Source organism: Phaethon lepturus, unplaced genomic scaffold, assembly GCF_000687285.1.
Source record: "Phaethon lepturus isolate BGI_N335 unplaced genomic scaffold, ASM68728v1 scaffold7545, whole genome shotgun sequence".
Classification (NCBI taxonomy): domain Eukaryota; kingdom Metazoa; phylum Chordata; class Aves; order Phaethontiformes; family Phaethontidae; genus Phaethon; species Phaethon lepturus.
This window is the reverse complement of record NW_010542605.1, coordinates 85,521-104,907: the sequence shown is the minus strand read 5'-3', so window position 1 is coordinate 104,907 and position 19,387 is coordinate 85,521. Positions and strand designations below refer to the sequence as shown.

Here is a 19,387-nt window from a genome sequence, read left to right as displayed (position 1 = left end):
GAACATTTGGAAGCCTGAGCTGGAACATTTATTTCTTCCTCTATTTCCCACATCAAAACTTATTTCCACTTATCAATAGATGTAAACCAAATACCAATTAGTTTTCAGGTTGTATCACTCTGTAGTATTAGTCCAGCCAGCCTAACGCCTTTCATTGCAAAACTTCTTTCTCTGCTACACAACAATACAGGAAAAAAACCCAACAATATATATATACCAGATACTGAGTATCTGGTATATAAGTCTATTAATTATTTTGTACATATGAGGAAGAATAAACATCATACTTTTACTGATTGCTTAGGTTGCAGCAAGACATACTTAAGAGAATGGAAACACATATCTTAAGAGCAAAGATTATTTGCTACCATTGTCCTGTCTGTAATATTACTGATAATATACTTCATCAAATAATAAGAAAAAAGTATTGCATAACCAAGTCCTTTAAAACTGGTCTTTGATTCAAAACCTGCTCAGTGTCTCATCTGGCATATCACCGCACCTGATGTTCTGAGGAAATTATTCTGCCTTCAAATTCCTGTGAGGTTTTTAATTCGACTCAAAGAGGTCAGACAGACATGCAGAAGAGCATGAGTTTCCACAACTAGTACTGAACAACCAGGCCCTCTGACTGACAATTAAGTGACTTGCCTTATCTCTGTCATGTGCAGATAAATAAATACAACACACAATATGCAAAAGAAATGACTGGATGCACGTTTTGATGCTTCTTGATGGAGTGTACAGAACAAAATATTTCAGTACAAGAGGTACTATACCTGTGACTCTTCAATAATGTGAATTCAATGCAATCAGAGCACTCCAACAGTACATACTGAACTCCCCAATTTTCCAAAGTAGCTTAGATGCCTATTACTTGAGCTACTACTTTGAACACCAGGCAATGGTCTACAGCTATTATTAACAAAGTGGAAGAATAATGGATTTTATTCTTGCTCGTGGGAGGAGGTATCATTTGGAGAATTGACAACACTTTAGTCTTTTTAAAAGGTCATGTTACACAACAAAGAAGGCCAAGTCTTTTAGTGATAACATATGATAGTGATAAAATTAGCACTAGTCTACAGATCCTCAAAATTACTAATTGCTTTTCTATGTTGTAAGCAAGCTAAAGCAGTCTGACAAATGTGTTCCAGTGTGTTTCTGATTTATGCACTTTACAGCCTAGTTTACATAGGCTATAAAGAAATCTAGGCATAAAGAAATATCTTAATTTTTAAATAAGTAAACAAAACTGAACAAAACAAATTTTCATAGTACTATACCTTGGGATTATTATTTACTTTAAACATAGTTGTAATAGATTCACTAGAAAGAGGAAAATTATGAACTTTGGTGCAGGAAATCAACAGGAAAAATTTAATAGGAAGGATTAACAGTGAACAATTGTAGTTGAGAGGCATAGCTGCCAACATTAAAGTTGCTTTTGACAAAATACATAAATTGAGAAAATCTGACAGTGTTAGCAGGTAGTATAAATGAAAGTTGTTATGTTGTGCCCTTAGGCATTTATTTATTGCTAAAATAGGCAACAACAGTTAAAGTGCTCTGAATAAATCGTTTTATGAAGAAAGATAAAACAGATTGAAGTGATACACAAATTTACACAATGGTTCATTTGTACAGGGCAAGAAAGTTCAGTCAGATGGAGAGAAAATAAGCTGGTAGCGAGCCACTGCCCCGGGGCGGGCACTGGTGGGGCCTTTGCAGCGTGGCTTGTTTACAGAGTCTGCAAACAGGACTTTCACGCCTTTCAGGCACTGCATGTGTATCGTAGGGTAAAACTCAATATAAAATATTTCTGTGACAGCGAACTGTCACCACTTCACAAACATAACTGAACTTCTACAGGGGAATGCAAATGATTCTCCTATTTACTCCGTTCAGATCCCATTCCAAACAACTCCCTGATAGGGTCATTGCTGGAAACATGTAAGGTTTTGAAACGTAGGGTCCTGAAGTAAATGCTCTTACATTCCTTTTGTTTCCCACTGAAAAACAGGCTCCTTATTTTAAAAGGCTGCTTGCCTAAATTTTTTGAAAGAATGAGCAGCACCTTGTTAGAGTGTGCTGATATATTATACAGATGAGAAATTATAAATAAATTTATTTATAAATTTATAATATAAAATTAATTTATAAATAAACTCCAGTCATGCAATCCAATCCAATTACCTTTTTAGAAAATCTCTTCGTGAAATACCAAGGCTTTACTTGTAAAAACATCTCCAGAAATCATCTTCTCAAAGTCTGTCTCAGTTAAAACAGCATTTTTTTTTTCCAGAGTGGACTAAGAAAATACATCTCTCATTGCTGATAGTCCATCACTTCACGTCTAACAGTTTTGGAGCAATTCTAACAAACAGTCAGACACCGTCAGTCTTGCTGACACTGCTACTATTTTGTCATAAATTCACCCCCAAGTAATGCTAGGAAGCTAAATTTAATAAATACCACCCTGTGCTTGAAAAATATCCCCTTCACTTACTTGAAAATCTTTCTCTGCCAGGATCTCTTTCCTCCACCTGACAAGGAAGGCAGCACAGACGTACAAGTGGAAGTGAGAAAAACCCTCTGGTTCAGACTAGAAAAAATAAAAATATATCATCCTTTCAATACACAAATAATACTTTTGATCACCATATTCCCCCAGTGCATTTTTATGGCATTCACTACTAACTACAAATGCCAGCTAAATCTCCCTCTCTTTGTATCACAAACATGTTTGCATTTCATCTATGCCAAACATATTCACAGCAATTATCTGTGATGGAAATTAAGGTGAGGAATGCATCAATTTCTCATATCTAAATTCATTCTTGATAGATGTGTTTCTTCCATTTCTGATGTTATCCATTAGTTTATATATGGCAGCAAATACTGTACTTGTCTAGTTCAACATTGTGGCATGAACATATGCTTCATCTCCATTATTAAGAGCAAACTTGTAATAATGGAGCTGAAGCATACATAGTTTCATTTGATACTAGTAGCTTTTTCATTACGAATTCTGCTGAAGAAAATTATTAAGCATTTTAAAAATCTAACACTTGGTCTGTATTTGACTGAATTAGAGGTTTTTACTGAAGGAAAAAGATATTTACAACTCAGATTTGTAGTCAGATCTGTAGCTTTCTGTTCTCATTTAAGTCAGCAGATTCAGTCACTTCATAACCCCCCCCCTAGAAATTAAGATTTTATAAGCATACCTAAGAGTTAAAAAAAATTTGTCATCCTACTTCTAAAAGTCATTACTAAATTTTCTCATATTACTAAATTATTATTAGATTTTATTTTCAATGGCACTGAGAACTGAAAAAATAATTATTTTTAATTATCAATGTGATGACTCTGAACTAATGCTATGTAAAATCTCATTAAAATATCATTTAAATATAGTTATATAATTAAGCTACATAATCTGACAAATGTAGGGATCCTTAAATGCTGGTATCTAAATAATTAATAAGATGTAACTCTATCACGTTTAAAGTATAGCAAATTTTTTTCATATTTTCTACTGGTCATTTCAGAACTGCAGTTTCCTCTTTGGAAAAATACATGTTCTGCGCAACTAAAGTGAGTTGAAACAGCTTCTTATGTAAAACACAACACGACAATATATCTATTTTATTGGCATTTAACCTAGAAAAGCACAGTATTTAAAATGTTCAACATAACATTCGTAATGGTGCAATAAAGTAACCTTACTGCAATCACAAGTGGAGAAGGAAAATATTCTCCTATTTCTTCTACTTTTCCTTCTCCCCTACCCTTGACTGACGGAAGTGCATAGCGTACTACAAGGGGCTGGTACAAACACCATGTTAGCAGCTACAGAAAATACAGATCATCCTGTCTACCAAATCGGTAAGAGTTGAGAAAAGAGATGATGCCAATTATTTGTAGGGAAGTTTTAATTTTAAAAGTGTAGTTTGACCTGAAAATAGTAACTGCTTCATTTTGGAACCAGAAAAGGAAGATTCTGATTATAAGACCCTTTGGTATTTTTCCTAGTCTATAGGTAAAAACTGTACTTGAATAACATGACTTGAGTAACATTGTAAAATCCCAGGACAGACAAAGCATATGGTAATTTTAACTAGCCATCTCTCTAGAGTTTGTGTTCATCAGAATAATCAAGTAAAGTCCAATTTACAATATTAGAGACTTACAGAATCATGTACTCACTACCATCCTCCTGAAAAATCTACGTCTTTTACTTTAGTGTTGGCATTTCTCTTGGATGGAAAGTTAACATACATAAAAGCATAAAATGGTACCTCAAGAAGACATACTTGTAAGCAAAGTGCTGCTAGAACTTATCATACCAGATGCTGTTGTAGCAATATTTAAATAAGTAAACACAATTCTAAAAAATGCAGAAAGACAATTCTAAGAAAACAACCCTTTTTCTACTTTGTTCTGTAAATAAATTTACAGAACATGCAGTATTTTTTTAAAATTCAGCCTTTGATAATGTTTTATAACATTTTCATCTCCAAAATGAGAAAAGCATTTAAAATTTTTTAAAATTAAGTATAGAAACAGTACTTGCGGTCTATTTTTTCTCCACACTGAATTGCAACCTATTTCTCACCTTTAACATGAATTTTAAAAATGTCCTTTAAAGTTTAATCATACCTGAAAAGTTTCTATTATTTTGGAATACACAACATAATCTCATAAAAGTGATAATCTTTCTTAAAATTTGGAAAGCAAACTGGGGAGTAATGTCCAATGAAAATATAGGGTGTTTAAGTCAACATTCTGTACAAGAAAACATCAACACACTTTCCAGAAGCCCAATGTGAAGTATGTGCTGTCACTCATGATGACTTTCTGGCATCGTAAGAACCCGTTCAGTTCACCATTATCTGGTGGACTATGATCTGTATTTAGATCTACTTCAAGAAGCGGTAACTGAAGAGCATGGCACCAGCCTGAGCGTTTACAGTCAAACAAGAAAGGTGGAAAGAAGGAAAACGATGGTTATGCGATGGACACAAATAAAGCTGGATTGAGATTGCTGAAGAGAGAAAGAAAAGTACACAAATACTGCTGAGGGTAGATCAAGAAACAAGAAGACTATTTTTGAAGAAGCAGGAAGACTGAATAGTCTGTAGGCAGGAAAATCTAATTTGAAATAATATTCTTAATCAGTATATATTATGTATCAGATTATTTGTTATCCTACATGAATATAATAAAGGTTTACATTTCTTTAATTCCATGAGACAAGCAAGAAAGAGGGAACTGAAAGGAACTGGGTTTGGTGTTAATATATACTAATCCTCCTTTCTTCTCCTCACTCCTCCAACATTATATAAGTTGTTGAAAAGCACAGGGGAGAAGGGGGCAGGATTAAAGACATCTGTCTGAAAGCAGCGTTTTAACTTTCAAAAGTCAATTTGCAGTAACTGTGGGCAAAATTGTTTATTTTGCTCTCTCTTACGTTGACTCACAAAACAGTATTATACAGGTAGTCAAATTAGTTCATCAGAGTATTCTTTTTTTCTGATAATAACCTAAGATTTTCATTTTAAGTCAAGAACTCATTCTATTATCACATAATAATAAAAAAAAAATACTTCCATAGTCAGAAAGTCAAGATAAGTGGCTTAAAAAAAAAAAATTAAAAGCAAAAAATCCAGAACTGCTATACTGGAAGCTGAAAAAGTTCTTGAGGAATTGCAGAAGAAAAATATCTGGAAGACAAGAATCTGTACTTTTTCTTGAGACTTGTCTGCTCAACCTTTTTTTTCCCCAATACAATTTTCTTCAGCTCTTTTAAATGAAGCCAAATAGGTTTAAATACGCAATTCATTAGAGTAAAAACGCATATCCCCCTATAGATTTAAAAATTCATCATGCTTCAGAGATAAATCTAGGCTACAAAGTATTTCCAATGGATAGTTTTAGACAGTTTTGGAAATTGAGTAAAACAGCTAATGCGTAATTGCCTTTTCTAACACCTGCTACCTATTATACTTTTCCATTTGTGGCTTTTGAAGTTACAAACAGTTTGATCTCTAAATGTACAGAAATGCAGACTATCAGCTAAAAGCTATTTAAAATCAAATATAAACAATGACCTTGATTTAAATATTTTAGCAAAAGATCTCAAGACAGATGTACAACCTTCCAGAAGACTTATTCTGAACATATTACAGATGACTCAGAGCACATTATCTAAGAACCATCTGTCATTATCAATAAAAATCATTTAGAATGTTAACATCACAAATATGTCACTGCCCTGCAGATGCTGGATCTCCTCTGTAGCTGAAATGAAAGGCATTCTTTATACTTCTTGAATTAGACAATCACTGTAAGAATGCAAATTTTGCTGTACGACTAGAGTCTAGTCAACAATTAGTTCAACCTGCCTCCTATCCCCGATTACATCAACATTTAGGGAGGGTAATATCTCATGGTGATGTATTTGTTGGTAAAGTAAGCATAATAACCGATTACTTTTTAAGTACCCAGAATGATCAAAGCTATGAAATTGTGACAGGGTTAGGTACTAAACCACCACATTTCACACTCAAATAATGGCTCAGACACAAGGACTTCCAAGCACTTTATGATTACATATGAATACATCAACTTTACGCAACTCAGTTTTTATTATATTACAAAGAACGGACAGTTTAGCTGCGAAGAGGTTTAAGTAATTTTTCCAAAAATATCCCAGCAATCTAAGGCAGAAAAAGAGAAAGAAACCAGTGCAGGATCATCATGAAAAGTGCAATGTGTTGGCTGCTCCTCCAAGATTTGCCTCTTCCATCAGCCAGGAGCTCCGACTCCCTAGGCACAGACTCAATCCGCTGTCAAAACTGAGACCCAGAGTGCCAGTCTTGAGAAGCAACACAGCATGTACACACCACTTTTACAAGAACTGTATTCACATTTTCTATTTTTGCTAGGAATGTTTAAAAAAATTATTTATCTTACAACGTTCTATTAGATTTGGCAGATTTTTGCTGAAAATTAGGTGAAGATCAGTTTTTGTAACGATTTAGTAGTTGGCCTCTCTGATCTAGTCAACAACAACTTGGTAACAGTTCCCAAGAGATAACTTGCGATATAACCTCTGCTGCAAAATCCCAGGCACAAGGAACACAGACCATTGCTGGAATTTTTTTGGATCAATGTCTTGCCCTGTTAGAATGCACCATACGGTCTGCAAAACTCATGGTAAGACTATTAATCAATATCAAATATAAATGGACGCTATTGATAATTGCTGTTTACTTGATTTATCCAGTCTCCCATTAATCATTTAGTTTTAAGATGCATCTTTCATATAACTTCCCACATTAGCTTGTATTTTGAGAGCAGAGTTTAAATTACTGTTCTTTTCACTTGCTAATATGTTCAATTCAAACAGAATAAAAAAGAACTAACTTCAAGTGTGCATTTGACATTTTTGTCCTAGCTTTTCCAGAATCAACTGTGGTGAAAAAAATTCAGAGTTTCTCATTTCATTCATTTAAAGAGTACATCATGAAGCTTTTAAAGAGTTTGCCACACTAGGATGTCAAGTGGATTCTCACTCCATGAGGTACCTTTACATCCAATACTGAAATGTGTTTTTCTTTTATAGTTATTCTCCTCATGGGTGGTGGTTTATTACCTTCACATACAGGAAAGGTGCTAGGTCTTGGCAAAGGAATGGAGCTCCTTGTGCAACTCCTTTCTTGCTGAATTGAGTATTTACAGAAGAAAGTGGAATATGTCAGTTTTCTTGGAGAATGCCTTCAACAAAAAAGCAAGACGACACTGAACTCTAAATGGGGAGAATAATTACATTTTGCAAGACCTATTTCCAATATTACTTTGAAAAGAACCTAGACATACGTGGAAAAATTATGCATAGTGAAACCCAGAAAGCTTATTGATTTCTTTTCTGTAATTTCCCATGTTAATAAGCCTCTTCACATCTGCAGAGTGACCATTAGTTGTTCTTCGTATTTACTGGAGAAAATATTACTTAATCTGTTGCTTTGAATTTCTACAAAGCATAAGGCAAACATCTTCCATTTTACCTAGTAGTTATGGCTAGGCAAAACATGGCATGAACAGGGACACGGCAACGTGTGCACAAATTCTACCAGCAATAATCAATCACTGCCATTTTAGCTAAGAGCAAACAACATAATGGTGGGGGATGAGATATAAACTCCTAATCTAATATGCATATTTATGGCTCCTCTAGTAGGAAAAAAAACCCAACGAAACCTTTCTGCAAGGTTTTGTTCCATGTAAATATGTAAGATCAAAAACTCCTAACTTGTTTGGAGAACAGCAGAACCAGCAGCAAGAACTCATGGAACTACTCCAGGCTGGTTTCAGTGCATTAACAAATAACAGCCACATAGCATTGTAAGCCCTCATCAATAACAGTGGATAATTTACATTGTTTAGGTTTTAGAAAGTGGTTGATTACTTACAGCTACAGTTTCTTTCATTCACCATAGTTAATGCATTAAAGGACAAAGGATTTCAGTTAGAGCCATTAATAAGGTAGCTAATTATCTTACCAAGCCATGGCACAGTATCATCACTTAAAGTAGAGCATCTCTATGTAATTGACACTGAGCATCACTATGTCCTTTACTTCCTCTAACAGCATGAAACACAAGCATACAATGTATTTTGTTTCTTGCATGCGTATAAAGCTGAAGCATACACTTCCCTGCACTCCTTAGTCCTGAGTATTTTTGTCAGGAAAAGGCTTAGGCAGTCAGATCACACAAACTGTAAGAGGATATGACAAGGTAACACTACTAAGAGTTTTTCAAAAACATACACGTGCTTGAAAAGCCTAACCCTCTAACTATTTCCCAGAAAATTTATTTTGCATCTTTATTTTACTCAGATGTCCCCCACTGTAACTTAAAATCCCTCTTGCATGAGAGAAGTTATGGAAGTACTGGCTGAGTGGTTATGTTGGCTGGGGAGCAGTAAGATGAGGATAAAACCAAAAGTGACAGACTAATTGCTCCCCTCCAGCACAGGTGAAGTTGCAGAAAAGATTTTCTAAAAGCTGACAGCTGTTTCTTTTTTAATAGGTTATATGGCAGATTTGAGTGAAAACCTCCAGACAAAATATTTTCAAAGGCATACACATTTGGGATACTAAAATTTAAATCTCATCTTTGTTTCATCTACATTCAATGACAGAAAGAACATTTATTGCAAAGACTTCCTTTATTTTAAGCTAGGCTTAAAGTTGGGCTTCAATTATTGAGACATGATTGTCCAGCTGGAAAGAATTTTGTTTTGAAGTTTCCTTCTAATTAAGACCCTATTTGTTCTATCTGAAATCACTAATATAATTTGAACTTAAACACTGAAATTCCTTCACAAGTAGTGACTTGACACCAATTAGTTGGCCAAAACTGTGGTGGAAAAAAAGCAAAGCTGTGTCACACCAAAACCAAAACTGCTTTTATTCACAGAACTTTCCTTAAAGATACTATTTACTTTACAAAGCACACACTAAATCCAGATCATTAGTAAAAATATGATGCAACTGATTTAATTCTGAAAGACTTTGCTGTAAGGCAAAATATTTTTACATAAATGTTAACCTGTTTTAAGCAGACTACTGATTTGAAACAAGGACAGGCACCATTGATTAAAAAATAATATGGCAACTTTTCTACCTGTGAGCACAACTTCTTCATGTCATATGACTCAAATCTGGATCATACTTCCTCAATAACCTGCTTTTAAAAAGGCAAATGAGACAAACAAGTAGTATGGCTAATATTTACTAAACTAATTCCCTATTTCACCTTTTGAATTTCTAAACTATTTACCTCATGTATCATTTTAATTATTTTTGCAGTTCATTCCCAGAGAACCTTGACAGTGGGAAATTAATTAATGGACACAATAGAAGAACTGTCAGCATTGTTTAAATACAATCTCAGCACTGGCCTCATTTACATGTATCCCTTTATTCTAAACAATGGGACCAATGAATTTTTTGTATGAAATGTTTAGTTCATTAAAAAGAGCACAATGATCTCCTTTTCTGCAGATATTCATTGGTTATCAGATTTTGCTGAAATATGTAATCCATGCTCAAGACAACCACTCGAGCCCCTGCATTTCAAAGATACTGAAATAGTTGTATAATTGTTTAATTTGCTTTAGCTTTATCATATTATTAGCTTTAATAGAAATTATTAAACTAATTATTCAAAGCAGACCTATAAAGAGTAAAAAGTGTTAAGCTAATACTTCACAACTGAAAAAAATCATTTGAATATCTGTACAAATACATACCACATTTATACGGAAAGACAAAACCAGCATTTAAATAACAGTATTAAAAAACAATAGTTGCTTATTCCAAGTTCTCAGCAAATAACAAGAATATGCTTACTGACTCACTGCCAACACGTAATTCAAAAGACATCCTAACATTGAGTATTTTAGGCCACATATGCCAGTTCCCTGAAACAGAGGCTTACATGTCTGCCTTTTTGACAAAAGTTGGTATTTTGATTGCAGTGAATGCTTAAGTATTACTGGTCATTTGAGTAAAGCGTATTAAGGCATCCAATAAAGACATTACTGAATTCTTGTCCAATGAACAGAAACTCTACAGTCCTCAAATTCCCACATCTGTAAAATGAAAGGATGTTTACATCAATGTAATATGTAAATGTTCCATGAAGATTTATTAGATTTTGAACATAAAATTATGTTTACACCAAAACCTTGTGAGGTCTAAGAAAGACCTATATTCTTTTTAATAGTAACAACTAAATTTTCAAGCAAACTATTCCAATGACTTTTTCTTTCTTTCAAGAAACACACCGTAAAAACTGAGAATGAACAAATATGTGTATCACATTCAGCCACATGTTGCTGATAGGTGGTGGTCTTAACTAAGAAGATAAGTGGATAGGACAGCGGAAGCAGAAATACTAAAAATGTATTTAGTAATAAGCATGAGCTATTGCCTTCCTTTCCTCTTTTCCAAGCTAATCTTTCCGAGCTTAGTCATGACAGAGTCAAGTCATGACACAGGGTCAAGAATACCACCCAAGTTTTTAGCACAACCGTTATAAAGATAACCAAGATACACCACTAGCGTTTTCATCCCCTTCCGTCATAATTAAACCACATTACATTCTACAAACTATCAAAAAAATCCTTGCTTTCTGATGACCAATATTCCTCTGGAGACTAGGAAATAGTTGGAAACAGAATCTTCCTCCACTTGCTAGCCTGCAAAAATCTTAAATTCATGAAAATACCACTTCCTTACACAGCAACACTATCTGAATCAGCATCTACTTAGGGATCGCAATTTGGCTAAATGTTCAATCTTGTCTCATGATGATAATCTAACAGCACCAAGCTTTTTGTGACCACATGACTACTTAGCAGCACTCCTTGGCCTGCATGCTTTACATTTCATTCAGCTACTATTAAAACTAACATACTAATAATGCCACAGAAACTAAAGTAGGCAGCTGCTGTATGCAAGAGCATCTTCACTGATTAAGGAGAAGAAAAAGCACAACATCTGAAAACATTATTCAGCTGCTCTTCAGCTACGTCCAGCACACAGGCTCTATAGCTGTGATTCTGCAAAACTGCAGGTTTATAAAAGGGCTGATGTCAAAAGCAACTGAAAAGCCAACACCATTACTCATTCCAAGTATCTGAAAATTGCTAGTCACTCAATATCACAGCTGGAAATGTTAATAATGCATGTATTTTAATTAAATTCATTAAATACTTGATAGCTATCGCCAGGAGCTTGATCTTATTTGCATGGGTAAGATAAGCTGCTTCTTACCTAAACAGTTAATACAAAAGACTCGCCAAGCTGATCAAAAAAACTCTTCAGACCACTTCTCTTCCCATCCACCAACTGGTTAGTACAGAAGTAGAATAATAGTGATGAGAGGGTGCAGCTTTGCTGAACTCCGATCTGAATGAGAAACTAAATCCACCAAATATAATTGACTTTATTAGCTTCAACAAAAATATTTCCTGTGAATCATCACTATTCTTCTGAAGATGCAACATGTCTTCATGGATGCCATAGCCTGCTCAGTACTTAAGTATCTCTCAGGATACTGAACCAAGGTAAGTTCATTGATCAAAACCTGATGGATAGCAGAACAATCAAGTCAAAGTCTGCACTAATAATCAGTCTTTACACTGGATCACTGGTTGAAGACAGCAGCACAAAACAAAAGACTTACATGGGAATGGCAACACCTGTAGAGTTGTCACAATCTGCTTTATCAAGGTTCTTTGGAGGTTAACTCTGATGCTACTACTCTTATCTCTGAAAACTGAAAGATCTGCCTTGACCCTGAAGAGCCCTGAGCAATTAACGAGACACTAACACTCTCACACTTTTCTCCAGCTCAGGTGTACCACACACTAATCATCAACACTTTCCTAAGTATGTAGATTGCAACCACTTTGCTGGGAAAAGCTTCTAGGAGAATATCCCATAGCAGTGTAAATGAAGAAAAAAGTGGCAGAAAGTGATACTACCACCTGCATACAACTTCATTAATTCTACTACCAATAACACAGGGTTTTTTTTCTGGACAACCTTACTCCATCACAGATACAGCACAGGCTGAGGAGCTTAAAAAGCCCTTGCTCTACAACAGCTTCTTCCACACTGACAGCCTGAGGTGACCAGTACAGCTTCATGTTTTTCATATTTGACATGATATCACCAGAGTTTGAAGTTTAAGTTATTCGAATCTCTTACTGCTGTCAATAAACATGGCTTGCTTTTTTCTTTTCACCAGCTTATGTGAACATCTCTCCACTAGTCCATGTTGACATTTAAAGGGCTGAGTCTTCAATACCAGTATGCTTCCAACATACAACAAAGTGAGCAAGAGTGTCCTTATCACTACCTCCACGGCCTCAAGCAGCTCAAAATGGGAGGACCGCTTTGATCCAAAGAAAAGTTTTCTAGATGAACTTTGAACAGAAGACTCTGAACACAGAATCTTCAGCTGAAATTCACAGTTAACATCTAGTACAGTAATTCTGCAAATTCCTTAATCAGGAACTTTTGACCAAATAATATAAAAGCACAATACTAGTCCTACTGAAACAACCTGGGTGCTGCATTAGATTCCTAAACATTGCTCCAAATCTTCAGAAGCGTTTTACAATTTATTTTATTCAAGCCTTCAAAAGAGTGCCTACTGAGATTATAAATGACCCTTACTAGATTTGATTTTTACTATTATAAAAGAAAAAAAACACTTCCATATAATTTTCTTCAAATCTCTAAGTTGTAACAAGCAACAATAAGACAATCATAAAAAAAAAAAATCATACTGCCAGGCTTCAGGACGAATTTTATCAACAAAATAAATGTGAAAGGAACAACTATTTAGCAAAATAATAATTCAGCCTCTAGAAAATTACAACAGAAACAAAATATTATCTACCCAAGTTATGAACTAAAATAATATTTATCTATTAATAGATGTATCATCAAAATGTGATTATTTTTTTTAGTGCATCTGTCCTTCAGCTTTATAATATTTTTCAAATTAAAGAGATTTTTCCCACATGGTTTTGCTTATAGCAATGAAGACAGAAGACTCTGAACTTTCAGTCTTTAAAATCTAACTGCAATATGCCCTGAAATGTTGGAAAGAAGAATGTCAAGCTGTGTGTTCAAACATAAATTTAAGTCAATGCCAATGTTTTAGTATCTCAGATATCATTTAAGCTGCAAATACAGCTTCACTTGGTACCTAGCTAGAGGATTTTTGACATAGGTTATTCATCCCCAGTTACTTCGTGTACGTTGGTATGCCTCAACTCCCAAACACCCTAAATTAATGTCAAAATGGCAAAGGATGTAGAACACTTAAATAAACCTCCTTTATTGCAATTAGACTTTCTATACCTTAAAAAAAGAAAAGCATGACGAGATTTTACAATGGCCAATACCGATCATCTAATACCATTTTGGAAACCTGTCTTCTGTACGCAGTATTTTTCAGGGTAGCATTAAAAACATACCAGTATAAAATCTCTGCTATCACAAAATGGTTCTGCGGAAAGATGAAGCTCAGCATATAACTGACAATGTCGGTAGCTCATTCCAGTCACACTGGAGGCAGTGCAGTGCTATTAGGTGGAAGAAACATGCTCTAACGTGCATTGCAAAATGAACTGCAAAACAAAGAAATCTGCTCACGCAAAGTTCTACTGAAGATTTACACACTGAAGAGACTCCCAGAGGCATGTGGAAACTGCTTGTCCAGGCAGAGGGATAGAAATAGTGGTGTCAAATAAGTAACTGATTCCAGAAGTTTTACTGTTCTCAGGACTAGCGATGAGCTACTGAAGATGGATCCTGGACACCTTTCAAGAATCTGCATTTGCCACACAACTTGCAGACAGCAAGGACTCGATTCTGAACATTTCTAGGGCTGTTTATTTATAGTCTTAGAAGGCTGAGAAAAGCCTCTGCATCCCTGGGGTCTTAAAACTATAAACCAAATTAATACTCATTTCTGAAAAACAACAAGGTGCTGCTACTATGGAACCAGGTGGGAAGCAAAGATTGTCAGACACCGCTCACTGAGAGCCTACAAGGATCCAAACTACAGAGTTCTGTTTCCATCAAGAGGTACAGGAGACAAGACAAAAAGAATTAATAAAAAAGAAAAAAAAAAAAAAGCGGGAAAAAAGAAAAAGGAAGGGAAAAAAGTTGTAGCCCAGTTAGAATAAAAAAAGCAAAAAATGCATGTGTAATGAAATGAGAGTCAACACCATAGGGAAAGGGAATCTATGGGTCAGAAAACCAGAAACCTCTTTGCCACATTCCTAATTTACATAGCAGGTATTCAGAGATTGTATTAATAATTACACTTAAAACTTAAAAAAATAAAAATATAATGCAATCATTTATTCTGCACTTACATATTTAACTTCAAAAAGTTATATAGTATCATGCAACAAAATGCATTTCAAATTATATCTTATGGAAATCTCAAGAAAAATCAAAGTTTTTAATTATGAAAATGTTTTATTAAAAAGCAGGTGTTGGATTATTTCAAATAAACCAACAGTGCCTCACACCCATAATAACCATTTTTCTTGAAATATTACAACAAAATTAAAACATGGCTAGGAGACAACTTTCCTCTATCTGCAATCTAAGCTTTAAAAAAGTATCATTAATGAAAGTTGTTTATACCTTTCATAAAGGACAGATTGATTTGTTTTCCCACTAAGATGCTGCTTTTCTGCAGGTTTGATAAATTACTATGAACAAAGGAAGAATCTTGTTAGAAAGAAGAAAAACCTGTTTATTAACAAACAGGAAGACTATTAGAACTTAAAGTCTCAATCATTAAAATGCTACTGTTGGTTTTGTGAAAAGGTATTTGAACACAATGTATAAGAACTTTTTTCAGCTACATAAGAATTTATTAAAAGATACTCAGAAGATACAGTTTTTGTTGAGCTGACTTGTAAAAATCTGTTCTCCATTTATGGAAAGGAAACAGTAGACTTTTGACATTATCTGGAAATTTTTATCCATAACTTTTTGCAAAAAAATAAAATTGACAGTATTTAAATGAAAAAGCAAGAAAGCATAGGCATTTCAACTGTTATCTCTATTGCCCTATCTACTAGACCATGTTTCCCCACCAAAATAAACTATTTATTTCTGCCTAGAATGCAAAAAAACCTGTTGTATAGCTTTTTATATCTATTTACCTTATTCAAGGTATTATTATTGTTTCCTAAGTCACTACACAAAACTTGTACTTTCAATACTGTTTATTGTATTTCATAAAAGTTTCATTAGAAACAAATTCAGAGCAAATGTAAGTTGGAGGCATCATTTCCATTTATTACTTGTCATAATACCTTTTTCATTCAGAGGTATCAACACAATCTATGGAATTATTGCCGTTGTTCTCAAAGACAGATAAAGGACAAAAAAAAAATCACAGCATACTGTCTAATTGTTGTCATCTATCAAAAACAATGGAATATATATTAAAGTTATATAATAAAGTGTAATCACATCGATATTTATTATGATGCAGTTTAAGACTATTGTGAAAGACTGGCAGTTTGACATATAAGATTTCAGTTTGTGTGGGTTACACTCCTTTTCAAAAACAGACACCAGGAGGTCAGGATGATGCCTCCGGAGGGAAAGTGAGATCCCTTAAGAGCTTCCCTGCAGTCACTAAGGGCACAGCTAGTGCCTTGCTTTGGCTTGGATTGAAAGCATTCTTTTGAATGAATATATCTCACATTCTCATGTACATTCATGTAGTGAATCATGGCTTGCGTTGTAGAGTTTCTCTCCGCAGGTCCACTCCTATTGCACCGCAGTATTTGCCAATGACACTCAAAGTTAGAAATCAAACCTCAAAGCAAACACGCTGTACAGAGATGCACTTAATAGATGTTGAGTTGCCTACAAACTCCTTTTACTTCTGCGCTCTCATAAATAGAAAGAATTTTGTGACTAGTAAACAAACTGATTATTCCAATTTCTACTTAATAAAAAACAGCCTTGAAACAATTCAAAAAGCCTTATGCTTTCAAGAGAAAGAGGAGGAGCTGTGTAACCCACCTCCATGCTCAGACCAACCCGAGGTTTTACTAAGTATCCAGTGCCCTATCATAGGTAGTACAGGTAGTACGAACTATCAGCATGCACATGAAAGACTTCCTGCAAAGTTTTTGCATCTTCTATTTCCATCATCACTTACAAGCATAACAGGAAAAAAAAGAGTCAGACTGGGAATTTGAGGTAATGTTTCCCCATATACTCTCTCTTTCTCTGCAAGAAAAGACAATCAGACACAAGGTATTTTGGTTTCAAAAATGTTCAGCCAACCTAAACTGCAGAAGTCTGTGATTTTATCTCTGCCATCTGCTTCATTTATAAGCAAAGAATGTTCAATATACTGCAATAAATTCAAAGCCTTCAATCTAGCTCTTGTCACAAGAAAAACGAGAATGTTGCAGTGCAAAAGATGGGAAAAACTGTGAATTTCCATTAATTCCTTAAGTGGCCAAACACCTTTTGACTTCAGACTAAAACAGAATATCATGCCCAATTTTCTTGATTCTGATATTCTGAACTGGAGAAATAATAGAGCCACAGCTCCAATTATGACTTTAAAACGAGGATTTCTCAGAACTTAGTAAACATTTATCACATAATTCTTCGCACTCTGAAGTCAAATGGACACCACCATCTTCCCTCTATAAAAAGAAAGCATGGCTAATTCATAATTATTAACATATGCTCCCTGTCATTCTTCACTCTCTGTAAGAAAGCACGGACATGCACAATTGCTAGTCCAACCTCCAGCAGTAATGGTATTCATCAGTAATCTTCTTGTGAGCTTTTACAATGGCCCTACTACTTGACTTCAATCAGCTGTAAAGCTCCTTTATTCTGTTATCACATCAGTGTGAGGGAATGAATGCCAAGGATTGAATGCCCTCCTAAAGGGGCATAGTCACGCCGTCAGAATAGCAATGAGCTTCATCTGACACAGCTCACCACATTCTTTCACACTCCCTCACTCTTGCAGAGGAATGCACGCATGACAAAAATAAATAGCTGTTGAGCACAAACGCAAAAAAACATAGCTACAGAATAACATACTACATAGAACACGTAACAGTTTAATAGAAGGAGTTGGAAGTTGATATAAAGGATGCAATTAATAGACTTAACTGGTAGCAGTTGTGTTCCATTTGTCAGAAGAAAGGGATGGGTGGAATAATTATTCTACTAGTGAAAAAGATAATTCAGAATTTCAGTACAGAATGTCTCATTTATTAATACACAATTCTGCTTAAGCTCTTTTTATTTTTGCTGATGCAAGGACCTAAGCATAGACTTGTTCTACTCACTATTATAATGCAAAGAAAACAAGAGATCCAGATCCAGAAACGGATGATTGTAAATATTTTAAGTAAAATCTTTTGGTAGCTCAGCCTGTCTCCTTGTACCGTTGACCGTTGTGCACACTGCTTTAGCCAAAGCAAGGGGTTTAGCCTGATATGAAATCTCTACTAGTATGCCCCCAGAATCTAGACTACCATATTGACAAAGTTATGAGCCAACTCAAGCAGGAAACTGAACTGTCATTCATAATTCAATAATGCTTTTTACGACTGATTCAGAATCTTTTTGCTTTCATTTTCATAATTTCAAATATGTCATCAACACTCCACCATGAAAGTAAGTTGTGCTTTAGCATGAAGAACAAATGAAAGCATATCTATCTCAGGTATATTGGTGCATTTTCAGTAATATATACATTGTAAAATGCTTCACAAAAATGTATATTTCAACAGTTAGTTATTACAAACTCCACTTTCTGACCAGCTATAAACCAAGGTTTTTCCTCCCGGAAGGTTATTTCTACTAGAAATTTTTAAAAGATTTCAATCAAGACTTATTTTCATAATGAGAGTGAAAAACGTACACCATCTTTCAAATATGAGATAGAGTGGATGAAAGGAAGACAGATATCAGAAAGCTTGGCAAACAAAATGCAGCAACCATCCTAAGAAAACTCATTCTTGTTTAGGACATTCTCTTTTAAATCAACACCAGGCTGCAATTCCATTCATTCTGTAAGTCATATACTTCATAATCTCAAAATGTTTATGCTTCTATTTCCTTACATTCACTAAGGTATTCTGATTTTTCACCCTCAGTTAAAATTTTTATCCATTAAAAAAAAAATCTACCTAGCATGCGAGTTTATTTAAATTCCTGTGCTGTTCTATTAAGGATGGAGAGAAAGGATGGTGCTGTAGACTGTGAAATGCCTTTGTGTTATTTGACCAGAAGCAGATTATTTCAGTAGTGCACTACACTCTACAGTCCATTTTAGAGCAAACTGGAACACAGGGAAGTATCTCTGCTGTGAAGTATCTGTCAGCATCTACTCCTACCTGGAGAAGCAGAGAACAGCCTTTGTGCCCCTTCACAGGAATAAGGCATTGATGGGGCAAGTGAATGGGGCTTCTGAACACTGTTTTGAGAACATGAACTGACATCTCAGGATACTGGAGATACATTAAAGCTTAATGAGTGACTCAACTGATGACATTTTCTTGAGTATCTACAATCGTGCAGTGATATAAACAGGAACTTTTCCAGTAGGAATGTTTTAAATATTGCCTCCTGCACCTCTTAGTCATGCTTGTGAAAAGGTCAAAAGTCAGGATAAAGCCCTACAAAGCACCTTCTCCAGTCACAGTACATTGCTAAAATTACATCTTCAGCAACGCTAGACTTTAGCATATAGTGTGTTGGTGACACCCTTTCTCA

General features: G+C 34.9%; 1 protein-coding gene across 1 annotated transcript in view; it reads right to left on the bottom strand.

Moving 5' to 3' along the window:
* Nucleotides 1-2,509: 2,509 nt before the first annotated feature.
* The window catches only part of LOC104621557 (TBC1 domain family member 22A-like), a gene marked incomplete at both ends in the record, with an annotated part of 102,247 nt that continues 85,369 nt past the window's right edge, over nt 2,510-19,387 (bottom strand). The window contains one exon of the mRNA XM_010288075.1: nt 2,510-2,605. Within this exon, the coding sequence (XP_010286377.1) occupies nt 2,510-2,605 (96 nt within the window). The remainder of the gene's footprint in view (nt 2,606-19,387) is intronic.